The sequence below is a fragment of the Hyla sarda genome, chromosome 2, assembly GCF_029499605.1.
Source record: "Hyla sarda isolate aHylSar1 chromosome 2, aHylSar1.hap1, whole genome shotgun sequence".
In the NCBI taxonomy this organism is placed as follows: Eukaryota; Metazoa; Chordata; class Amphibia; order Anura; family Hylidae; genus Hyla; species Hyla sarda.
Window position 1 is genome coordinate 486,701,248 of NC_079190.1, and position 26,668 is coordinate 486,727,915.

The window sequence follows — 26,668 nt, forward strand, 5'->3', positions numbered from 1 at the left end:
ACGGCTCTCCTGCCTCCATTTCCCAGGGGGCGAGGTTTCTCAGCTTCCCCACCCTCCCACCTATGACAAAGGGGCAAAATTATCGCCTGTCTTCTTGTTCCCTTTTCGCCGGACGTCTGGGGGTGTTCTTGTTCAGTCAGACTGTTGTCTACACTGTTTTCGCCCCCATCGGTCTCTGACCTCTGGGCTGCTGGGACATAGCCAGCTTCCCGTACCTCACTGCTGGGTGCGAGATCTGTAGTAGGGTCCCTGCAAGTATTTAGGGTTGTTTCCAGTTGGACAATCCTTTTGTCTGTTTGGTTCTACACCACCGCATTGACCGTTGGTTAGGCTGCACTCCAGTACCCGTTTTCTAGGGAGGTTAATTGGAGTGACCATGGGTGCTCAGGAACCCTATTCCTGCCTACCAGACTGGCTTCCGCATGGCTTACAATGTCGGGTCAACAGCAATACACTTTCACACCGTGGACGGTAGTTCAGGTTACCCACTACCATGGTGTAATTTTCAAGGGAGTCTCCCCAGGTTGCCCCTTGGGCCTTATACAAGGCACCACATACTGGTTTACAGGGTTACCTACTTGGTCAGGTCCATCTCTGCGGCCTCACTTCACTGTGTGTTTTCATATGCGGGACTCGATGTGGCCACGGTCCCTTTGCCACATAGCCAGACTGTCTGCATGGTGTTCCAATCCACCTGGTCACCTCCCCAGTTTCTGCTGCCGCCGTGGCTGCAGTCCGGTTACTACTGCTCACCCAGTTTGGCTCTCTCCTCTGTTGAAGTTTGTACAATCTCCTTGGAAGGGGTGTGTGTTTCCTTCCCTTTTGTCTGTGCCAGTTGAACTGCACTGACACCAAGCTGGGCTCTCATTTGTTTCTCCCTCTGTTCCCATTATGGCGGGATGTTTCTCTAGTGTGCTCTGGTTCACTCGGACCACCGGGGTCTAGGACTGGTTGGTCTCCTTGGCTTGGACTCCTTCCTAGGAGGCTTTGGCGTGCCTTTTTTCGGCGGCTCTTCCGGTTCCTTGTGCCTGGGTGATGGTTCAGCTCTTGGGCATGTGTAGTGATCCGGCCATGACTCCTCCGTTATCCCATTAGTCGAGGCGGTCTTTCTGTTCTGCGCTCCTTTTACTACTTCACGGAAGTTTGTCGCCCGGAGAATTTTTCGCGCACGTCTGTTTTCCTTACTCTTCAGGGGTTCGTCTTCCAGGTGACTGTACGTCTCCGGTTTACTTGACGGTCTCTCCGGTATCCGAGATGCCCCCCTTTTTTAGGGCGTTTGCCGCTCCTTCTTCCTTCGGGGCCCAGGGTCTGCGGCGGTTCGGGTCTTTGTTCTCATGCTCCAGACGTCTCCGGAGCAGGTTTCCATCTTACTTTTTTCCTGTTGTTTCTTGTCTCTCTATGTGACCCGGGTGTCTTGGGTCTCTACAGAGACGGCTTTTCCCTTTGGCGTCTTAGTCCATCTCCTTGGACGGTTGTTCTTCCAGGAGTCCAATTTCTGGGCCTAGTTTGTCTCCAGCCTGGGGGGCTCGTTCTCAGGCCTTGTAAATGCGTGAGTCTTTTCTTCTGTGTTTTTTCCCACCCTAGGGGACTGCTTTGGTACATCCCATCAGTAAGGTGTCCCCCAATGAGGAACTATTGAGAAGATTTTTGTGTACTCACCATAAAATCTCTTTCTCGTAGTCTACATTGGGGGACACCGCACCCACCCATTTCTTCATCTTTTTTCCGAATAATTTTTTTTCCGATTCTTATCTTGTTATCCGGGATTCCTTTCTAGGGTCCTTCGGACGTATTTCCTTGTTGGCTTCTCCTACTGCTTTGCGACAAAACTGATTACCTCACTGCAGGTGGGTGGGTATATCCTGCCAGGGAGGAGCCGACTTTTTTTTCCCTAGTGTCAGTGCCTCCTAGTGGCAAGAGCATATACCAATCAGTAAGGTGTCCCCAATGTAGACTACGAGAGAGAGAGATTTTACGATGAGTACACAAAAATATTCTTTTTGCGGAAACTCAAAAGTGTGGTATACTTCGTCATACACTTTTGACAGGTTTTTGACACTTACCAGCATCATACTGGCACAACGTGTTGCCAGTCCTGTCGTGCACTTCATAGTTACATGGCTTGACTCCTGCTTTTCCTTCTCTATCAGCATATTTCTAACAGCTGTGTGAAAAACAAAAACATATACTTGCCTACCCCATGTCCCCCGCAGCTGCTGTCTGGCTCCGTCCGGTCCTCCTAATCTCTAGTTTTCCTGCTTCCGAGACTCTAGCACTGTGTAGGATCTGCCCACTCTGATGTGTACAGTGATTGGCTGAGCAGGCAGGTCCGGCATCCAGCTCTTGTCTTGGAAGGCAGCCTGGATGGGGGTAGATAAATATTTTATTTTTAATTTTTTTCCCAATTTTTATGCACTCCCAGCAGTATGTGATAGAATTTTTTAGTTTTTTAACTGACCGAATACAGCTTTAATTTAATTTAATATAGAACATTGGCTTACAGACTATGGCAGATATATACAAGAAAAAATTTAAAAGATTTAACAATTTTACTGTTTTCTTAATACAGTTCAATAATATACTTTGTGCAGCCAGTTCCAATATAGTAAATGAATTATGAATTAAAGTAAAAAAAAAAAAATCTGGTAATGCCAAAATATGTACTTTACCATTTTCATCATACATTTTCTAAATCTATACAAATGGGTACTATTGTGGATAATGGATACTTAAGATTTAAATGGCCGCTGTCAATAGAAATACTTTTAATATATCGTGGAAACATATAAAAAGTTTTAATGTGTCAAGGTCTGAGTATTCAGACCCCGACCGATCACTAGAACGAGCGAGGAGAAGTGTGCCTTTAGCGCTTTCACTTCCAGCTCTGTGTTGTGTGACCAAGACAGTATCATAATGCAAGTCTTGCTTACATTGAAGCGGCTGTGCAGTTTTCTCCCTGCTTCTCGATCTAGTGATCGGTTGGGGTTTGAACTGGGGATCGACCGATTATAGGTTTGGCTGATATTATCGGCTGATAATCACGATTTTGGACATTATCGGTATTGGCAATTACCTTGCCGATAATGCCCCGGCCAGAGACGACCGTCGCCGCCGCTGCCCCATTGCCTCCCCATCCTCTGCCCACATACCGCCGCCTCCCCCCATCCCCGGTGTTATAATTACCTGTTCCCGGGGTCCACGATACTTCTGGCTCCTGCGCGGTTGCTGTGCGCTGCGCATTGATGAGTGACGTCCCCAACGCAACGTCACCGTCAGTGCGCATAGTGACAGCGCAGGACGTCGATGGAGCCAGAAGTATCGCGGACCCAGGAACAGGTAATTATAACACCAGGGAGGCTATGGGGCAACTGTGGTGGTTAGACTCAGGACCCCAGGACAGGCAAGGGGAGAGAAGCAGGCGGCGCCCGCTTTAAATCATTGATCTGCAACGGCTTCTGCGGCCTGAAAGGTGACAATTATCAGTATCGGCCCTAAAAAAATCGATATCGGTCGATCCCTAGTTTGAAATCTCAGAACCCATCCAATGAGATTTTATTTTATGTAAAATGGGCCTAACTTAATTTTTTATTTTGCAAATAATATTTGCATGTAATAGTTGCCTGTATTTAAACAAAATTTCTTTGGAGTTCTGGGACATTTCAAACCTCCTCCAATTTATACCTTTACAATATGACTGGAGCTCTGTGTAGAACCACACAGCCCCATGGAGGTCATTGCTTATACATCTTCTGACATGTATCTTTGACTCATCAGGAATTCATTTATAGCAGTATTTTTGTCTTTTTAAGGGTCTATTCACACGTATAGTATTTGGTGCAGATTTGATGCAAAGGATTAGAAGCTGTGTTCAGTCATTCAGTTTACATTGAAATCTGCAGCAGAAAATCCTGCGGATCAAATCTGCGCAGAATATTGTACGTGTGAGTAGACCATAATAGAACATACGTGTTTCCATGATAACTATAAATATGTGCATTTGCCTTTTCAGACAAAGCTCAGCTTCTGGAAATTGCTAAAGCTAATGCAGCGGCCATGTGTGCTAAAGCAGGTGTTCCTTTACCACCAAGCTTAAAGCCTTCTATGACACCTACTGCACCCATGGATGACAAGATTACGCAGCGGACATTTGGTGGAACTATACAGGAACTTACTGAGGTTAGTAAAATTTTCCACACTGGATCTGGGATATTCCCGCTCCAAATGATCCGGAATGAGCAGCACGGATTGACGGGCAGCTGTGAGCATTGGGTGCTATTAATCTCGCAGCGATTTCAGTCATCATCCACACCTGACCCCTTATCAGAACTGCTTATTCTCTGTGGGGTGCTTCAGATCCATGCCGAGAACTGCCCTTTGCATGCACTACCACCACCATAATGCACTGAGCTCCCAGGCCTTTTATATTATATTATTATATATTGTAGAAGCCTGCAGCAATCACAGCCTTGGAAGCCCAGTGCATGGTGATAGTGGTAGTGCATGGCGAGTGCAGCTCTTGGCATGGATCTGAAGCACCCCATAGAGGGTTATCTGCTCTGATTGGTGTTTGGGCAGCAGGAGATAAGAATCTTGCAATTACTTCAGGCAGCCTCTGTAGTGGTTCACCAGACAGACAGGCCTATTCCGCCAGAAGGTTGAACATGTGCATTCTTCCATCAGATTCCAATTCCTTGTTGGAAATTTGGCTACTGAATTTACGATGTGTGAACTATGCAGCAGAATCCAATTGAAATTAATGACAACTACTGCAAGAAGATTCTGTGCTGACTCTTCTTAGTGTTAAAGGGGTACTCCAGGGAACTAAACTTATAGCCCATTGTACTGTTACACAGTTAATATTCTCATTAATGTAGATGCAATTTACATAGTTTATTTTGTGATTTATTTACCATGTATTTTTCTATAGGTAGGTATTTGCTGCCACCTTTTTGGCCTTTTTAGGTAATGCTCTTGTTCCTCCTGTGAGCATGAATCATCATTTCCTTTGTATGTAAACTCCTCCCCTGCTCTTCCTGTACTTCCTGTGTCATGGCTGCTTGCATTTGCCTCCTGTAACTGCGACTCTTGTACACCACATGATAAGCTAAGGAAAGCATCATCTTTTGACCGCATAATACTGAAATCCATTCATTCTGCTGTATTCCTGTTGTGTGATGTTCAGAATAAGGCTGGGTCCACACTACGTTTTGTCCCATACGGGAGCGCATACGGCAGGAGGGAGCTAAAAGCTCGCGCTCCCGTATGTAACCGTATGCGCTCCCGTATGTCATTCATTTCAATGAGCCGACCGGAGTGAAACGTTCGGTCCAGTCGGCTCATTTTTGCGCCGTATGCACTTTTACAACCGGACCTAAAACTGTGGTCAACCACGGTTTTAGGTCCGGTTGTAAAAGCGCATACGGCGCAAAAATGAGCCGACCGGACCGAACGTTTCACTCCGGTCGGCTCATTGAAATGAATGACATACGGGAGCGCATACGGTCACATACGGGAGCGCGAGGTTTTAGCTCCCTCCTGCCGTATGCGCTCCCGTATGGGACAAAACGTAGTGTGGACCCAGCCTTAACCAGCTTTTGGATGAAACCAATATTGGTGAGTTCAGCTATCTGAGGAGGATTGTCTGCAGTGACCGTATCTGCTTATACAGGCCAGGCACAGAGGTCTCACAAGGATTAGATCACTATCACAACAATCAGAGTCAGAATAGTGAAAAGATGCATAGAATTCCTGCAGCTGCTGTGTATATGTGAGAACCTTATCTACAATCCAGCTCGGTCCCATCCCCCATCTTGTGAAGCACATGGTGGCTGAAGCTCACTGCACTTCATATGATCTGTTCTTACTGCATTCTAACTGCACTTCATGTGAACATTGAAGCTGTTTCTCTACACTGAACTGTGTTACCTGTCTAAGCTGCCGTCTAAGCTGCTGTGTGGTTTCTTAAAGAGACGGTACCATTTTTTGCAAAACAATATAAAATGTCTAGCCAAGGCTCTGAACACTCTTTTATGGCAGAAACAACACAGATACATCATGCCTCTGAACCAAAAGGTGCACAGGGAACAGATCCTGCAGATATTACAGAACAAAGTGTAAAAGCCAAACATATAATAAAACCGACACAGAAAATCAGGGAAAACTTTGAAGCCGCTAGAGATGAGTTCTCCAGTAATCTGTCAGACCTCTGGGACAGAACCTCACACTGCATGTCAGTTTTGGCAAACTTTACTGATCAACCAGCTGAATTAAGAGACTCTGTAAATCGCCTATGTGCCGCATATGAACGCTACAAGCGGTTATCTGTAAAATACTCAGCCTTCTTGCAGGACTCAAATATAGAGGATTGTTCAGCAGAACTGACCAGGATCAATGCACTAAACCAACAAAGGGATCTTGAAGTGCAAAATGCTAAGCTTAAGGCAGAACTCCGCATTACTCATCTGCTGGAGACCAGATCTCACAGATCCACCTCAACCAAGCGCACTGCACCTTCTTCTAGATCCTCTCGCTCCAGAAATTCAACATTAAGTGATAAGCTTATTGAGGCCTGCGCTGATGCCGAAGCAAAAAAAGCGCAAAGCTCTTTTACCAGAAAGCAAGCAGTGGAAGAAGCACGCAAGGCAGCTCACCACGCTGAGATAGCAGCACAGCAAGCAGAGGAAGAAGCACGCAAGGCAGCTCGCTACGCTGAGATAGCAGCGCAGCAAGCAGAGGAAGAAGCACGTAAGGCAGCTTGCCACGCTGAGATGACAGAGCAGCAGGCAGAGGTAGATTCCCAAATAAAGATTCTGCAAATGGAAGGTGAAAAAGCAGCTTCCCTGGCAAGGCTAAAGGTCCTTGAACAAGCCATGGGCCAAAGCACTAGTCTGGACTGTCTTATCCCAGCAGAACTGGAAGATCCAGTTGAACGCACCAGTGAATATATACTAAAGCATAACATTTGCAAAGATAGTCATCTCCTGTACGTCCTACAAACACTGTTCTGACTCTCAACACGGAGACCTCTCAACACAATATGCCTGAGCCTCTTCAAGTCTACAATACAGGTACATCTATGCAGCCAACCACATCTTCTCCTGCAAACAACAATGTGACTTGCGGTGACAAGCTGCATCTGAAGCCAACGCCAGCACAAGCCTTAGAGACTAAACCAAAGTTAAACGCTCATGCAACATCATTCTACCCTGGTAAACCTCACCCTACATCACCAGAGAACTTTCAGATTTGAATGACTTTGCCAGATATATGGTGTGCCGTGAGCTCATTTGAATGACTTTGCCAGATATATGGTGTGCCGTGAGCTCATTAACACAAGCCTCTCAAGGTTTGACGATTGTGCAGAGAGCTACAGGGCCTGGAGAGCAACATTCAAGGCTGCTATTGCTGATCTCAACCTTACTGCTAAGGAAGAACTTGATTTGATCATAAAATGGTTGGGACCAGAATCTTCTGATCATGTTAAGACTGAGAACAGTACATGTTGACCACCCATATGCAGGTCTTTCTGCTGCATGGGCAAGACTTGAGCAAACTTATGGTAGCTCTGAAGCCATAGAAAGCGCTCTATTCAAGAGACTGCAGAACTTTCCAAAAATAGCAAACAAAGACCATCGCAAGTTGCAAGATCTAAGTGACCTCCTCATGGAGTTAGAGTTGGCAAAGAGAGATCCATGTCTACCTGGACTAAGCTTCCTGGACACCGCTCATGGTGTCAACCCAGTGGTGTCTAAACTGCCATGCAGCCTACAAGAGATATGGGCACAACAGGGATCAAAGTATAAAAGAGACTATAATGTATCTTTTCCTCCATTCTCATACTTTTGCAGGTTCATTAGTGATCAAGCTTGGATGAGAAATGACCCCAGCTTCAGCTTCAGTGAACCCAACATGCCTGCTTCACCCTCATCAAGGTATGATAACACAGCACCTAAACGTAGAGACTTTAATAAAGCAATATCTGTCAAGAGGACATACCTCACCCTCCGTCACCTCACCTAGTGAGGAGTGCGTGGTTGACAAAGATAAAGACCCTAATCGCCAGTGTCCTATTCACAAGAAGCCTCACCCTCTTAAGAAATGTCGAGGACTTAGGGCAAAGACTCTACAAGAGCGCAGGGAGATTCTCCAGAAACTTGAAATATGCTTCAAGTGCTGTGCTTCTTATAGCCATCTTGCTAAAGACTGTAAAGCCCTCATCAAGTGCACAGAATGCAGCAGTGACAAACATGTTACCGCTATGCATCCTACTCCACTTCCAGACAAGTTACAGCAGCCACCTACCGCCTCACCTGCCTCAAGTCATGGCGGGGAGCAACAAAGTCATGCTCCAGCCAAGGATAATGTTCTCTCTTCATGCACAGAAGTCTGTGGAGAAGGCTTGGATCACAAATGCTGTGCCAAGATATGCCTAGTCAAGATATACCCAAAGGACCATCCTGAGAAAGCTACTAAGATGTATGCCATAATAGATGAACAGAACAATAGATCCCTGGTTAAGCCTAAATTCTTTGAGATCTTTGGCATAGAGGGTCATCCCACACCGTATACTCTTAGAACCTGTTCTGGTTGTGTAGATGCCTTTGGCAGAAGAGTGGAGGGGTTCATGGTTTCTCACATCAAAGGGGGACAGGGTATACCCCTACCAACATTAGTTGAGTGTGACCAGATACCAGATGAAAGGCAAGAGATTCCCACTCCAGAAGCCGCATATCACCACCCTCACTTAAGGCACCTTGTTGATGAGATTCCTGCAATGGACATGAATGCTGAAATTTTGGTCCTCCTAGGAAGAGACATCCTCAGAGTACATAAAGTACGTGACCAGTGTAATGGACCTGATGACGCCCCTTATGCACAAAGACTTGACCTAGGCTGGGTAATAGTGGATGATGTATGCTCAGACAGGAAGCGTACGTCATCTGAGATCCGCTCCTTCAAAACTTACATATTGGAATGGACGTGCCTCCCACTTCACACAATGCCCTCACCATTATGAAGTAAAGGAAAAGCCTCTTGACATCCTCCAAGTACGGCATGCTACTTCTGTCCTTTCTTATGACAACCTAGGTGCTGCAGTGTTTAGTACTACAAGTGATGACAACAAATTAGCCTTGTCGATTGAAGACAAAGAATTCATCAAAATAATGGACAAAGAATGGCATTATGTCCCATCTGAAATGAATCCTGCAGATCATGCCACAAGGCCAGTGTCTGCAAGTGCTTTTGCTAATTCTTCTTGGATAACAGGTCCTGAATTCTTGCTGAATCAGCCAGAAGAAACCACATCTGATGTCTTCAGTATCCTAGAACCTGACAAAGATCCAGAGATTTGTCCAGAAGTGAAAACCCCAGTGACTCAAACTAAAGACTCATCTTGGATTGTCAGCGATTTGAACGTTTTTCCAAGTGGATAAAGCTTGTGCGCACCATCACAAGGTTAGTCCACATTGCACGCTGCTTTCACACAAAGCCCACTGATCCTCAATGTCAAGGTTGGCACATATGTCAAAGGTTTCTTTCTGCAAAGGACATTGCTGAAGGTGAAATGGTCATAATACGCATTGTACAGCAGGAAGTCTTTGGCTCAGACATTAAATGTATCCGTGACGAGAGGGATATTCCAAAAACCAGTGCAATTGCTAATCTAAACCCATTCATTGAAAATGATGGCATGTTAAGAGTTGGTGGACGTTTAAACAAGGCCGAGTTGGGGGAGAGAGAGAACAGAATCCTCTCGTTATGCCTGCTCGCCATCACATTACCACTCTGCTCATACGGCACTACCACGAAGGGGTTAAGCACCAAGGTAGACACTTCACAGGAGGTGCCATAAGAGCTGCAGTCCTTTGGATCATAGGAGCAAATAGACAAATTACAGCTATACTGCACAGCTGTGTTCACTGCCGCAAACTAAGAGGTAAACATCAGCAACAGCATATGTCAGATCTGCCAGCTGACAGGTTAAGTACTGACCCACCATTCACTCATGTTGGTCTGGATGTTTTTGGACCATGGATGTATTAGCCCGCAGAACTCGAGGTGGTCAAGCAAACAGCAAATGATGGGCAGTGTTGTTTACTTGCATGAATGTGCGTGCAGTACACATTGAAGTAATAGAATCTATGGATGCTTCAAGCTTCATCAATGCTTTGAGACAATTTCTTGCCATTAGAGGACCAGTCAAGATACCTAGGTCTGACTGCGGTACTAATTTCGTTGGAGCCTGTCGAGAGTTAGAGCTCAACTCTAGACCAATCTTAAGACTTTTTAGCTCAAAAGGGCTGTACATGGAAATTCAATCCTCCTCATTCTTCCCATATGGGCGGCTCATGGGAGAGAATGATTGTCATTACACGAAGAATACTGGACTCTATGCTTATGGACTCAAATTGCACAAGACTTACCCACGAGGTTTTAACCACCTTTATGGCAGAGGCGTCTGCTATAATTAATTCCAGACCACTTGTTCCAGTTTCTACAGATCCACAGAATCCAACTATCCTAACCTCAACTGCTCTGCTTACCCAGAAGCTTGGGTCCACCCGGAAACTTTAACTCAGGAAATCTGTGCTATGACCAGTGGAAGCGAGTGCAACACCTCGCCAACTGCTTCTGGAATCCTTGGAAGATGGAGTATTTTTCTACTCTGCAAGGACGCAGAAAATGGCAACATCCAAATCCTAACATTAAAGTTGGAGATCTTGTTCTGCTCAAGGATCAACAAGCTGGGAGACTCGAGTGGCCTATTTATTATAAAGTGTTCCTAGTGATGACGGCAAGGTACGCAAGGTGGAGATGAAGGTTGCAAGACAAGGGACTGTAAAGACCTTCATCAGACCTATCACTGAACTTATTCTGCTCTTACCCTTTGGAGAATGAACTTACTTGCGTATGCTGTTTGTTCCTACCTTTGATTTCAAGAAGGAAGAGTCTTGGACGTTCATGTTATAACTTGAAGTTGTTGCATTTTTTTGCATGTTTTTCTTTGTCTTTCAGGTCCTTAAGACATCAAGCAAATTGCACTATTGTTTATTTGCACTTGTATAACTACAGTTATGGTATAAATTAGTGACATTTACAATGTCAGACGGGGAGTGTACTGTTACACAGTTAATATTCTCATTAATGTAGATGCAATTTACATAGTTTATTTTGTGATTTATTTACCATGTATTTTTCTATAGGTAGGTATTTGCTGCCACCTTTCTGGCCTTTTTAGTTAATGCTCTTGTTCCTCCTGTGAGCATGAATCATCATTTCCTTTGTATGTAAACTCCTCCCCTGCTCTTCCTGTACTTCGTGTGTCATGGCTGCTTGCATTTGCCTCATGTAACTGGGACTCTTGCACTCCACATAAGCTAAGGAAAGCATCATCTTTTGACCGCATAATACTGAAATCCATTCATTCTGCTGTATTCCTGTTGTGTGATGTTCAGAATAAACCAGCTTTTGGATGAAACCAGTATTGGTGAGTTCATCTATCTGAGGAGGATTGTCCGCAGTGACCGTATCTGCTTATACAGGCCAGGCACAGAGGTCTCACAAGGATTAGATCACTATCACAACAATCCGAGTCAGAATACCCATCCTTTCCCTCTCACCAACCTATATATTTGTCTAAATATCATTCATTAGCTATATTGAGCAGTTTCAATCTTTCAGCTGTCACTTACATGCAGGTAGTGAGAGAAAGTCGTTATTAGATCCTCCTTGTCTTTGTGCAAACCCCTCTCTGAGGCTAGCCCCCACCCTCCTTTTAGATAAACACCACATGACTTCTGTCTAGTGCTCTGGCTTCACAGCCACACCTCCCCTCCCATCTCTGTGTGAGGTTCTTGCCGGGAGAAAAACAGCCCAGTCTCCTCGGCACATAACGCTGCTTTTTGCATGCTGTAGTTCTAATCACTGACTGCTGCCATTCAGAGCATGGCACGATTTATTGCTAAGGGGAAGAATAGTTTGAAATAAAATACTTGCGCACTGTGTTTACAGCAACACAGCATGCACACAGATAGTAAAAGCAATTAGCTGGAAGCCATTACACAGAGCCACACTGACAGTTGGAAGTTGTAGTCTGGGCTGCAAACAATGAAAAATAATATTCAGGAGACAAAAGGGGCCACAGCTGGAAAAATCACAGGTATTGTGGTTAGGGCTGGGCGGTATACCGGTTCATACCGAATACCGAAATTTTTGGGCTGCATGATATGAATTTTTCACATACCGCAATACCGGTTTGGCCCCTCCCCCTTGGGAATGAATTATCAGCCCAGCGCAGCGCTGTCCCCACATCGAAAAACGAATCATATGTTACCCGCCAGCGCTGTTCTGCTCCCCCCCCCCCAAACCATGTTACCTGCCAGCGCTGTTCTGCTCCCCCCCAATTATCAACCCAGCGGGGTTCTGCTCACATATGTCACCCTCAACCACTGCCGCCCTCCTCTTTGTTGGGGGCCGCCGGCGATGGAACTCTACACTGTACGCCAGTGGTCTCCAACCTGCGGACCTCCAGCTGTTGCAAAACTACAACTCCCAGCATGCCCGGACAGCCAACGGGCATGCTGGGAGTTGTAGTTTTGCAACAGCTGGAGGTCCGCAGGTTTGACACCACTGTTGTACGCTGTATCCCTATGCCCGGGCTGCAAAAGATAAAGAAAATAAACTTTAACTTACCTACGTCGGCCTTACGCTGGGGACGGGACCGTCAGACAGCCGTCAGCCTCTCACCGGCCGGAGCGATGTCCCGCCCCGGCCAGTGATAGGCTGAGCCCACTATCATGTAAGGAGCTCTGGCCGGCTTCTTACATGACAGTGCGTTTAACCTATCACTGGCCGGGGCGGAACATCGCTTCGGCCGGTGATAGGCTGACGGCTGTCCGACGTTCCCGTCCCCAGCGTAAGGCTGTAAAAGTTAAACTTTATATTCTTTATCTTTTGCAGCCCAGGCATAGGGATACAGCATATAGCAGTGGTCACAAACCTGCGGACCTCCAGCTGTTGCAAAACTGTCCGGGCATGCTGGGAGTTGTAGTCTTGCAACATCTGGAGGTACGCAGGTTGGAGACCACTGGCGTACAGTTCCATCGCCGGCAGCCCCCAACAAAGAGGAGGAGGGCAGTGCTTGCGGGTGACATGTGAGTAGTACCCCGCTGGGCTGATAATGGGGGGAGCAGAACAGCGCTGGCGGGTAACATGATTTGGTGAGGGGGAGAGCAGAACAGCGCTGGCGGGTAACATAATTTGGGGGGGGGGGTTGAAAGAAATATAGTTATATACCGTGGAACCGCCATAAGTTACAAAAATACCGTGATACACATATTTGGTCATACCGCCCAGCTCTAATTGTGGTGGCTTTGGGGCATTTTTATTTTTATTCTCCCTTTTCTTGCAGCCCTTTAACGGGAGCCATAGAATCCTGTAGAAATTACCAGTTTGTCAATTAGTGCATATAGAGGAGAGATTCTTGTTTTTTTCCCCCTGATATTGTAATTTTGTTTACTTGTAACTCAGCTTATGTTTTGCTGATCATTAGGATGCAATGTGACTCATTGAAAAAATTCAATGAAAAATTGTGAAAATCTTTCATGCCATATGGCAATAAGTCTTTGTAAACCCCATTTACATGTATTGTAAACATTGTTGTAGATTTATAATGCAGAACTCAATACTACTGAAAAATTTCTTCAATTGTGACCCTTTTAGTGTTTTCTATTTTCAGTGCATTAATAACTTTTTTTTTTTTTTTTTTCTTAAGAAATGCAAACAAATTGCTCAGAGTAAAGAAGATGATGTGATTGTAAATAAACCTCACGATTCCGATGATGAGGAAGAAGACCGGCCTTTTTATAATCACCCGTTTAAAGTCAGTGACCATAAACCAATCTCCTTTAGTTTACTGGTAAGTACCTGTCAATTGTAAATTTCTATGCTATAAGTTACAGTTGGAAGAATGGGAGGTGGTGGTCAACAGCAGAAAATACTCCTTAACCCCTTAAGGACTCAGGGTTTTTCCGTTTTTGCACTTTCGTTTTTTCCTCCTTACCTTTTAAAAATCATAACCCTTTCAATTTTCCACCTAAAAATCCATATTATGGCTTATTTTTTGCGTCACCAATTCTACTTTGCAGTGACATTAGTCATTTTACCCAAAAATGCACGGCGAAACGGAAAAAAAAATCATTGTGCGACAAAATCGAAAAAAAAACGCCATTTTGTAACTTTTGGGGGCTTTCGTTTCTACGCAGTGCATATTTCGGTAAAAATTACACCTTATCATTATTCTGTAGGTCCATACGGTTAAAATGATACCCTACTTATATAGGTTTGATTTTGTCGCACTTCTGGAAAAAATCATAACTACATGCAGGAAAATTTATACGTTTAAAAATGTCATCTTCTGACCCCTATAACTTTTTTATTTTTCCATGTATGGGGTGGTATGAGGACTCATTTTTTGCGCCGTGATCTGAAGTTTTTATCGGTATGATTTTTGTTTTGATCGGACTTTTTGATCACTTTTTATTCATTTTTTAATGATATAAAAAGTGACCAAAATACGCTTTTTTGGACTTTGGAATTTTTTTGCGCGTACGCCATTGACCGTATGGCTTAATTAATGATATATTTTTATAGTTCGGACATTTACGCACGCGGCGATACCACATATGTTTATTTTTTATTTTTTTTACACTGTTTTATTTTTTTTATGGGAAAAGGGGGGTGATTCAAACTTTTATTAGGGAAGGGGTTAAATGACCTTTATTAACACTTTTTTTTTACATTTTTTTTGCAGTGTTATAGGTCCCATAGGGACCTATAACACTGCACACAGTGATCTCTAATGCTGATCACTGGCGTGCATTAACACGCCTGTGATCAGCATTATCGGCGCTTGACTGCTCCTGCCTGGATCTCAGGCACGGAGCAGTCATTCGTCGATCGGACACCGGGGAGGCAGGTAAGAGCCCTCCCGATGTCCGATCAGCTGTTCGGGACGCCGCGATTTCACCGCGGCGGTCCCGAACAGCCCGACTGAGCAGCCGGGTCACTTTCACTTTCACTTTAGAAGCGGCGGTCAGCTTTGACCGCCGCTTCTAAAGGGTTAATACCGCACATCGCCGCGATCGGCGATGTGTGGTATTAGCCGCGGGTCCCGGCCGTTGATTAGCGCCGGGACCCACGCGATATGATGCGGGATCGCGGCGCGATCCCGCTTCATATCGCGGGAGCCGGCGCAGGACGTAAATATACGTCCTGCGTCGTTAAGGGGTTAATTTGTACCTTTTTGAGGACTCTACATCTGAGCCGCTGCACATGAGAACACAGAATAAATTGTATCAAGGAATAGCCTGGTGTTTAAAGGGGTACTCCGGTGGAAAACAGCCAATACCCCAGTAAGGGGCTTGAGAATAAACTGCTTCAAATAACGGGTCCAGCAGATTAGACCAAAAAAAAAATTAGTGTGTGCAGGACAGAACAACCAATGTGAAGTGTTTAAAATATACCAGAAATTGCTTATTCCAAATTCTGGAATAAGCCAGATATACAGTATATATTCTTTTGATTGGGCCACATGCATAGTCCACCAGATCATATATAGGCGCGCTCTGCTGAATATTGTGTATTTCAGTTATATATCGGTAACATACTTAATAAATCCGCCCGTGAACAGAGGACCAGATGTCACCGCCTTGGTATTTACATTGGTGCAGCATACAGCTACACCGCTCTAGTGTCGCACCAAAAATAAAGTTGTCAAACAGGTACCCATGGGTGCCTGTTTGACAACTTTATGATTTTTGGTGCGACACTAGAGACTTGTAGTTGTATGCTGCACCAATGTAAATACCCAGGCGGTAACATCTGGTCATGGGCGACTCTATTTATGAAATATGTTGCTGATATATAATTGAAATATGCAATATTCAACAAAAGTGATAGATGTGAACTGGCACTACTAGACTAATTCATCCTATTGTAGCAACAGTGTAGAGTCTCTTCTGTTATAGGTGGGGAACTATATATGCACAATCTGATGGTGCTGACCAAAACAGTCCAGTGGGAATAGCAGCAAATCTTTGTATTATTGGAGCAGAAAATCTTCAAAGAAGAAATTAAGGTTGCACTCACCAGTCGCTCACATGTAGGGGTACATGTGAGCGGGTGCAGGAAGGAGCAACACGTGTTTCACGTTATTCAGTGCATCGTCTGGCTCTACCTACCTGACACCACATCTCTCCATAAATAACCACCTTATAAACTTGCCTTATTCATAATTCCATGCCGGTCCGTTGTGTCTTCTCTGCGCAGGCTCCTTGTCTTCTCCTGGATCCCAGGCAATCCCCATGCAGCCGCTTCCTCTGACGTCATGTGATCAGACTCGTGACAGCGGAGGAGAAGATCTCAGTCACTGGGTCAGCTGTTTCGGCGTCACTGAGGTGCTGAGCACATGACCGGGTTGCATAGCAGCTGGGGACGTATTCTACGAGAAGACTGGAGCCTGTCAATTGAACATCAACTTTTTATGGAACCTGGTATAAATGACAAGGTATATGAAGGGAAGGGGGGGAAGAAATTATTTTTAAACCCCACCTTGTTGTTATAATACCAAAGGAGAAATGTGGATAAGGTGATAAAAAGTACAAAAAAATTCCATATAATATACTAAGTGTAATAACCATAGATTTTGCGTGTATTCTGGACAGAAATAAAAGGGTAAAGGAAGGTCCTGTTCACATAATGAAATTGAACTGTATTTGTAAATTTTTCACTAAAAATCTGTCTCATCATTTAGTCCTGGCAAACCCTCTGCTCCTGTATACATTATCCATCTTGCCTCACATTGCAATAATAGTTTCTGTCTATCTCCTCCATTATATTGGACAGTGACCAGTTCTAAACCTGCAAACTGTAAGACAGTAGGATCATTATTATGACATTGTCTAACATGTTCAATGAGCCGTGGTGATCCAATGTCCATCTGGATTGACTTGAAATGCTCTTATCCTAATATATAGGTATCGTATAGTCTTACCGATATAAAAAAAATCCACACGGACATCGGATCAGATATACCACAAATTTACTTTTGCAAGTGATGAAGTTTTTAATTTTGCATTCTATACCTCCTAATTGGAGATATTTTGCTTGTATATTAAACCTACAATGTGTGCATTGTCCACATCGATAATTTCCTTGGGGAGTTGCCCTACTTAGGCTGGGTTCACACTACGTTTTCTCCCATACGGGAGCGCATACGGCAGGGGGGAGCTAAAACCTCGTATGCCACCGTATGCGCTCCCGTATGCGCTCCCGTATGTCATTCATTTCAATGAGCCGGCCGGAGTGAAACGTTCGGTCCGGTCGGCTCATTTTTGCGCCGTATGCGCTTTTACAACCGGACCTAAAACCGTGGTTGACCACGGTTTTAGGTCCGGTTGTAAAAGCGCATACGGCGCAAAAATGAGCCGACCGGACCGAACGTTTCACTCCGGCCGGCTCATTGAAATGAATGACATACGGGAGCGCATACAGTGGCATACGGGAGCGCGAGGTTTTAGCTCCCCCCTGCCGTATGCGCTCCCGTATGGGAGAAAACGTAGTGTGAACCCAGCCTTAGCCAGTTCCATGACATATCTTCTTTGTATTGATTGGAGCTTACCGTATATACTCGAGTATAAGCCGAGTTTTTCAGCACGATTTTTCGTGCTGAAAACACCCCCCTCGGCTTATACTCGAGTGAACTCTCCACCCGCAGTGGTCTTCAACTTGCGGACCTCCAGAGGTTTCTAAACTACAACTCCCAGCAAGCCCGGGCAGCCATCGGCTGTCCGGGCTTGCTGGGAGTTGTAGTTTTGAAACCTCTGGAGGTCCGCAGGTTGAAGACCACTGCGGCCTTCGACATCATCCAGCCCCCTCTCACCCCCCTTTAGTTCTGTACAGTACTCACCTCCGCTCGGCGCTGGTCCGGTGCTGCAGGACTGTCCGGAGAGGAGGTGGTCCGGTGGGATAGTGGTTCCGGGCTGCTATCTTCACCGGGGAGGCCTCTTCTAAGCACTTCGGGCCCGGCCCCAGAATAGTCACGTTGCCTTGACAACGACGCAGAGGTACGTTCATTGCCAACGTACTTCTGCGTCATTGTCAAGGCAACGCCTCTATTCCGGGCCGGAACCACTATCCCACCGGACGACCTCCTCACCGGACAGTCCTGCAGCACCGGACCAGCGCCGAGCGGAGGTGAGTACTGTACAGAACTAAAGGGGGGTGAGAGGGGGCTGGATGATGTCGAAGGCCGCAGTGGTCTTCAACCTGCGGACCTCCGGAAGTTTCAAAACTACAACTCCCAGCAAGCCCGGACAGCCGATGGCTGCCCGGGCTTGCTGGGAGTTGTAGTTTTGAAACCTCTGGAGGTCCGCAGGTTGAAGACCACTGAGGGCGGATGATGAGAAGAGGATGATGAAGGCGGGGGTGTGGGATGATGAAGGGGGGTGGGGATGATGACAAGGGGATGATGAAGGGGTGGTGGGGATGATGACAAGGGGATGATGAAGGGGGCGTGGGGATGATGACAAGGGGATGATGAAGGGGGGGTGTGGAATGATTACAAGGGGATGATGAAGGGGGGTGGGGATGATGACAAGTGGATGATGAAGGTGGGTGGGGATGATGAAGGGGGGTGGGGATGATGACAAGGGGATGATGAAGGGGGGATGTGTGGGATGATGACAAGGGGATGATGAAGGGGGGATGTGTGGGATGATAAGGGGATGATGACAGGTGATGATGATGAGGGTCTGGATGATGACAGGCGGTGATGATGATGAGGATGTTAATGACGGGTCTGGATGATGACAGGGGGGGGATGATGTATTTCCCACCCTAGGCTTATACTCGAGTCAATAACTTTTCCTGGGATTTTGGGTTGAAATTAGGGGCCTCGGCTTATACTCGGGTCGGCTTATACTCGAGTATATACGGTATTTCACTGCCTAGTGTTTTATTTTTTCTATATGAAAATAAAGGACCTCTCTTGGCAATTTCCACCAGTTCTGGGTCACCTTCTATAATGTTCCAATATTTTCATATAGAGTTCTGTATTATCCCTGCCTTTTTTGTTCTTTTCTTTTTTTAAAAGATAATTTCTGTAAAAATGTTTTTTTGCTTTTTCAAATGCTTTCTGTATTGATGATAGTGGATATCCTCTATCTGTGAGTCTTCTCATCAACTCATTTTCTTGTTTTACAAATAACATCTTCATCATTATTTATTCTTCTTAGCCTAATAAACTGGCCATAAGGAATTGCTGTCTTGACGTGCGGGGGGTGGTAGCATTGGTAATGTAGAAGTGCAATAGTAGCTGTTGATTTTCTGAAACCCATTGTGGTGAATTGACCACTTTCCACCACCACCCACATGTCAAGAAAATCCAATTCCTCCCCTCCATATACTGAAATTGCATGTTTATATATTTTTTTGCTAATCTTGGGGGATCCGGGTGTAGATGCTCTCCACGTCAACCGAGGCAAGGCTGAAGCCCTCCTGCCATGATATATCCTCCAGTGCTCTCAAGAATGCCCCCGTATCCTGTAGATAGGCAGGTCTCACTTAACCAATCAATATATTTGGATAGTTTTTCAGTTATTGACCCAATCCCCGAGACTATGGGACGTCCCGGGGGTTGAGTCAAGAATTTATGCAATTTGGGAATGTAATACCAATATTGCTTCTTTGGAAAATGTGGGATACATTTTTTTTTCCTGTTTCTTCTGAAATGACACCTTTGACCACATATTTAAGTAATAAAGATTTTAGTGAACTCTGATATCTAGAAGTAGGATCCTCAGGTAAAGGTGTGTGTGTGTTTCTGTTCTGTTCTGTTCTGTGATTAATATAACCAAATTTCCTCCTTTATCTCCCCATACAATAGATTAGGTGTTTTTGATTTTTGAGCCATCTCAGTGCTCTTTCTCCAATTTTTGTTAGATTTTCCTTTGTCTCCGGGTAAATTATAAATTTAACATCTTGTGTTACCAATTTTGAGAAGGTATCAAGCGCACCTCCTGGTTGCTCCGGAGGACAGTATGTGGACTTTTCCACAGCTAAATATGTGTGGATCTCCTGTCTCCCTTTCACTATTATCTGTGTCACTAGCTGTCAGCTCCACCAGTAACCTGACCCCTTCTTCCACATCCGTATCCAAATCAGTTAAGGCACTAAATCACTGAGGGCCTAACTCCAAAGGTATTTCACCTGTCCTAGCTTGAGGGGAAATCTGTCTATTCTTGGCGAAATGTCTACATAGATTCATTTTGCCTAATGTGACTCGGTTTCCATTCTTTCCAATTCGCTTGTTTGCGTTTCTGTGCCAGAGCGCTCCATGGATTTTTTGCCTACGACCCCCCAGCGAGTTTTCCTTGTAAAGGGGCTGCTCGCTTGGACTTTGGTTCACTCTGAGATCTATGCATCAAAAGAAAGAAGCGTATGTTACTCCAGTAGCTCAAAAATATCAAATTTTATTGGTACATAAATGCACAAAAAGACATCTTAAGTCTTTTAAAACATATAATAGGTAAACAGAGATACAACTCCATAACCACAGAGGTAGGAAAAGAGGGGGGTCTGGTGTGGGCTCAAAGTGCTACAATAACGTAAGGCAATCCAAAAGTATAAATACACGGAATCCCCAAAGGAAGAAGCCCGGGAAGAAGCCTTCAGTGGTGAAACGTTGGGTGACGGAGGTCTGGTGTATATTCCCACCTAGTCCACTTGGTAAATGCTCTTATGCACTTTATTGATTTGTTGGCTCTTTGCTTATGGCCCTTTACTGCTAGTTATTGGGGAATTCTCATTGCACATATGTATATTTTGGGGTGTTTAGATCTGCCCCCAATCCACTCTATATTTACTTTGGGCATTAACCCTTTGGGGATTCGGTGTATTAATACTTTTGGATTGCCTTCCGTTATTGTAGCACTTTAAGCCCACACCGGAACCCCCCTCTTTTCCTTCCTCTGTGGTTATGGAGTTGTATCTCTGTTTACATATTAATTATATGTTTTAAATGACTTGGGATGTCTGTTTTTTGTGCATTTATGTACCAATAACATTTGATATTTTTGAGCTACTGGATCTACATAAGTTTGTCTTTTGATTCATAAACTTGTTAATGGTGTATGATCACTTCTATACTCTTTAACCCCTTCACGACGAGCGACGTACATGTACGGCGCCGCAAAGTGACACTTGGCGCGCGGCGACGTACATGTACGTCGCGGGGTTCCGGGAGCGCCGCGTCACCGGTAGCGGTGATCGGACCGGGATGACTGCTGTTATCTAACAGCAGGCATCCTGGCACATCGCCGAGGGGGGTCCTGAGACCCCCCCATAACCGCGATGCGCGCAAATCGCAGGTCAATTCAGACCTGCGATCTGCGCGATTCCGGGTCATACGGGTCACTGGTGACCCGGTGACTCGGAAAATAAGAGGGATCGGGGGTGTCCGAGACACCCTCGATCCCCCTAAAGGGATAGGAGTTTGGTGGCAAGGGTGCCACCCCTCCTATCCCTGCTATTGGTCGGCCGAGCGACCGACCGATAGCAGACCGGGGGAGGGGGGGTTAAAGTTCGGTTCCCCCGCTTTGCCCACCTATCGGTGTCCGGGCAAAACGGGGGAACCGTATAGGGATGATCGGCGCCGAAGGTCCCTACCTGGATCCCGGATCCCGGAGCGCGATCCTCCATGCGGGGATCCCCCACGTGCGGCGGCGGCTTCCGGGTCCTGCTAGGTGAGTTGTTGCCTAGCAACATCCGGAGGGCCACAGTTTACAGTGGTCTCTAAACCGTGGCCCTCCAGATGTTGCAAAACTACAACTCCCAGCATGCCCAGACAGCTGTTTGCTGTGTGGGCATGCTGGGACTTCTAGTTTTGCAATATTTAGAGGGGTTCAGGTTGTAGACCACTAAGTGGTCTCAAACTGTAGCCCTCCAGATGTTGCAAAACTACAACTCTCAGCATGCCCAGACAGCAGTTTGCTGTCTGGGCATGCTGAGAGTTGTAGTTTTGCAACATCTGGAGGGCCACAGTTTTGAGACCACTGGACAGTGATTTACAACTTGAACCCCTCTAAATCTTGCAAAACTACAACTCCCAGCATTCAGGAACAGCATAAGGCTGTCTTGGCATGCTGGGAGTTGTACTTGCGTGCCTCCAGCCATTGCATAACTACATCTCCCAGCATACCCTTCCGCAATCAGTACATGCTGGGAGTTGTAGTTTTGCAACAGCTGGAGGCACACTGGTTGGAAAATACTGAGTTAGGTCATAGAACCTAACTCAAGGTTTTCCAGCCAGTGTGCCTCCAGCTGTTGCAAAACTACAACTCCCAGCATGCATGGTCTGTCAGTGCATGCTGGGAGTTGTAGTTTTGACCCCCCTCCCATGTGAATGTACAGGCTACATTCACACTGGCGGCAGATTACAGTGAGTTCCCCGCTACAAATTTGAGCTGCGGGAAATTTTTCGCCACAGCTCGAAACTCCTAGCGGGAGACTCAGTGTAATCTGCCGCCAGTGTGAATGTAACCTAAAAACACTACACTACACCAACATAAAATAAAGAGTAAAACACTACATATACACACGTACACTGCTCCCCCTCCACCCCCCTTCCCCAATAAAAATGAAAAACGTATTGTATGGCAGTGTTTCTAAGATGGAGCCTCCAGCTGTTGCAAAACAAAAACTCCCAGCATTTCTGGACAGCAATTGACTGTCCAGGCATGCTGGGAGTTTAGCAACAGCTGGAGGCACCCTGTTTGGGAATCACTGGCGTAGAATACCCCTATGTCCACCCCTATGCAAGTCCCTAATTCAGGCCTCAAATGCGCATGGCGCTCTCACTTCGGAGCCCTGTCGTATTTCAAGGCAAAATAATAGGGTCACATATGGGGTATCGCCGTACTCGGGAGAAATTGCCTAACAAATTTTGCGGGGCCTTTTCTCCTTTTACCCCTTATGAAAAGGAACAGTTGGGGTCTACACCAGCATGTTAGTGTAAAAAAATAATTTTTACACTGACATGCTGCTGGTGTTGCCCTATACTTTTCATTTTCACAAGAGGTAAAAGGGAAAAACGCCCCCCAAAATTTGTAATGCAATTTCTCCCGAGTACGGAGATACTCCATATGTGGGCGCAAAGTCCTCTGGGGGCGCACAACAAGGCCCAGAAGGGAGAGTGCGCCATGTACATTTGAGGTGATATGCACAGGGGTGGCTGATTGTTACAGCGGTTCTGACAAACGCAAAAAAAAACAAAACCCCACATGTGACCCCATTTTGGAAACTACACCCCTCAAGGAATGTAATAAGGGGTGCAGCGAGAATTTACACCCCACAGGTGTCTGACGGATCTTTGGAACAGTGATCCGTGAAAATGAAAAATTTTGCACAGCCCACTGTTCCAAAGATCTGTCAGACACCAGTGGGGGGGGGGGGGGGGGGTGTAAATGCTCACTGTACCCCTCATTATATTCTGTGAGGGGTCTAGTTTCCAAAATGGTATGCCATGTGGGGGTTATTTTGCTGCTCTGGCACCATAGGGGCTTCCTAAATGCGACAAGCCCCCCGAGCAAAATTTGCTCTCAAAAAGCCAAATATGACGCCTTCTCTTCTGAGCATTGTAGTTCGCCCGCAGTGCACTTCAGGTCCACTTATGGGGTACCTCCATACTCAGAAGAGATGGGGTTACAAATTTTGGGGGGTCTTTTCTGCTTTTAACCCTTTAAAAAATGTGAAATTTGGGGGAAAACCAACATTTTAGTGAAATTTTTTTTTTTTTTTTAACATATGCAAAAGTCGTGAAACACCTGTGGGGTATTAAGGCTCACTTTATTCCTTGTTATGTTCCTCAAGGGGTCTAGTTTCCAAAATGGTATGCCATGTGTTTTTTTTTTTTTTGCTGTTCTGGCACCATAGGGGCTTCCTAAATGCGACATGCCCCCCAAAAACAATTTCAGAAAAACGTACTCTCTAAAATCCCCTTGTCGCTCCTTCGCTTCTGAGCCCTCTACTGCGCCCGCCGAACAATTTACATAGACATATGAGGTATGTGCTTACTCGAGAGAAATTGGGCTGCAAATATAAGTATAAATTTTCTCCTTTTACCCCTTGTAAAAATTCAAAAACTGGGTCTACAAGAACATGCGAGTGTAAAAAATGAAGATTTTGAATTTTCTCCTTTACTTTGCTGCTTTTCCTGTGAAACACCTAAAGGGTTAAAACATTTACTGAATGTCATTTTGAATACTTTGGGGGGTGCAGTTTTTATAATGGGGTCATTTATGGGTGATTTCTAATATGAAGACCCTTCAAATCCACTTCAAACCTGAACTGGTCCCTGAAAAATTGCGAGTTTGAAAATTTTGTGAAAAATTGCTACTGAACTGTGAAGCCCTCTGGTGTCTTCCAAAAGTAAAAACTCGTTAATTTTATGATGCAATCATAAAGTAGACATATTGTATATGTGAATCCCCAAAAAAAATTATTTGGAATATCCATTTTCCTTACAAGCAGAGAGCTTCAAAGTTAGAAAAATGCAAAATTTTACATTTTTTCATCAAATTTTGGGATTTTTCACCAAGAAAGGATGCAAGATACCACAAAAATTTACCACTATGTTAAAGTAGAATATGTCACGAAAAAACAATCTCAGAATCAGAATGATAACTAAAAGCATTCCAGAGTTATTAATGTTTAAAGTGACAGTGGTCAGATTTGCCAAAAAGGGCTTCGTCCTAGAGGTGAAAATGGGCTCCGTCCTTAAGGGGTTAAGGGGGTCCTTAGTGTCTCACTCCGAGATCTAGCATCAGACTGGCTGGAATCAGAATCTGTAGTACCGTAATCCTGACAACTTTCTGAAGCGATTTCTCCATTTTTGGATTTTCTTAGGATTCTAGTCGAATATACGGCCATTTTCAAAGTCCATTTTGTCAGGGACAAATTTGTCCCTTTTATTCTCCTTGATCTCTCCTTGGACCATTAATCATTTTTTGTCAAGTTTTTTCATGGACATGGTAAAAAAACAAATTTGCCAGACATCGTTTTTCACGCGGAATTCAAGCTGAATTCAGAAAATTAGAATTAAATAGCCTCCTCCTTCATTCATCTTCATTTGCATGTGGAAATTCTTTGCAACACAATATTCAGCCTAGAGCGCCCATATATGTTCTGGACTAAGCATGTGGCCCAATCAAAAGAAAATAAACTGCATATCCGGCTTATTCCAGAATTTGGAATAAACAATTTCTGGTATTTTAAACACTTCACATTGGTTGTTCTGTCCTGTTTGTTTAATTCTTATTAGTCAAATAAAGGTTACGTTTTAATTTTCTCCCTGCTCTAATTTGCATTTTGGATTAGGTACATTTTTCTGACCCCAGTAAGCGGCCCAAGCTCCAAGGGGGGCCTGGCCCCCCACTGCACAACCTTTTCAGCAGCCCCGACACAAGCAGAAAACCACTCTTTAAACATTGGTCGCCTGCTTCTGTATGTCCGCCTGCCACATCATTGCCACTTTATTCCCCCTGTGCCATAACCTCCCCCCTCCTCCTTTTCCTCTTGATCCCCATGCCATTTCATTACCTTTTATTACCATCTGTGCAAATGCATCACCCCCTCTTTACCACCACCTGTGCCATTATTTTCCCCTTTTTATCCCACCTGTGCCATTTCATCCCCCCCCCCCGTGTCACTTCATCCTCCCTGTGCCAAATCCTCCCCCCCTTACCCTTTGTGCATCATCACTTTCCCCCTTTCCTCCTCCCTCTGTTGTTCTTCTTACATGGCCAGCAAGCTTGGGTGCAGGGGCTCTCAGAAGGTTTGACGTTCTCCTGACGTCCTCTGTGCTTGGAGAAGCAGCGGCGACTGCAGGCACTGATGAGCGTCACTCAGACAATGCTGGCAGCCGCCACTGCTTAGTCTTTCAGGGAGTACAGCGCAGAGGACATCAGGAGAAGGTCAAACAAGCTGAGCCCTTGCACCTGAGCCTGCTAGTCAGGTAAGAAGAACAATAGAGGGAGGAGGAAAGGGGTAAAGTGATGTGGCACTAGCGGTTAGGGGGGATGATTTGGCACATGGTGAGAAAGGGGGAATGAAATGACGCGGGGGATGAAATGGCATGGGTGGTAAAGAGGGGGGGGGGGGGTTGAATTTGCACAGAGGGGAAATGAAATGGCATGGGGGGGATCTGGAGGAAAAGATGTGGCACAGGAGGAAAGGGGGATGATTTGGCACAGTGGGAATAAAGTAGCACAGGGAGTTCAAGGAGGGAGGAATGAAGGGGCATTGAAGGGATCAAGAGGGGGAATAAAATGGCACGGGAAAGGGGTGGATGAAAAATGTTACAAAGGGTTGATACGGGGGAATTAAACAACATTGGGAGATTAAACTGTAATATTGTTTTTAATCATGTTTTATAGGTAATTATACTCTGGATTGAGTACAGTACAGTTTTCGGTCATTAAGATTTTTGGGCCTTTTTTTCCCAATAGGGGACACCTCTCAATAGCGGACATTTTTTTTTCTGTGTGTGTGTATATATATATATATATGTGTGGTGTGTGTGTGTGTATGTATATTTATATATGTTAGTATG

At 45.3% G+C, this 26,668-nt stretch overlaps 1 protein-coding gene across 7 annotated transcripts in view; it reads left to right on the top strand.

Moving 5' to 3' along the window:
* The window catches only part of SON (SON DNA and RNA binding protein), a 122,247-nt gene that overhangs the window by 51,837 nt on the left and 43,742 nt on the right, over nucleotides 1-26,668 (top strand). For all 7 annotated transcript variants that reach the window (XR_008889115.1, XR_008889116.1, XM_056559554.1 and 4 more), the window contains 2 exons: nucleotides 4,010-4,176; nucleotides 13,775-13,918. Coding sequence is in view for 5 of the 7 variants with exons in the window: in XM_056559554.1 (XP_056415529.1) it covers nucleotides 4,010-4,176; nucleotides 13,775-13,918 (311 nt within the window). In the remaining 2 variants the exon portion in view is untranslated. The remainder of the gene's footprint in view (nucleotides 1-4,009; nucleotides 4,177-13,774; nucleotides 13,919-26,668) is intronic.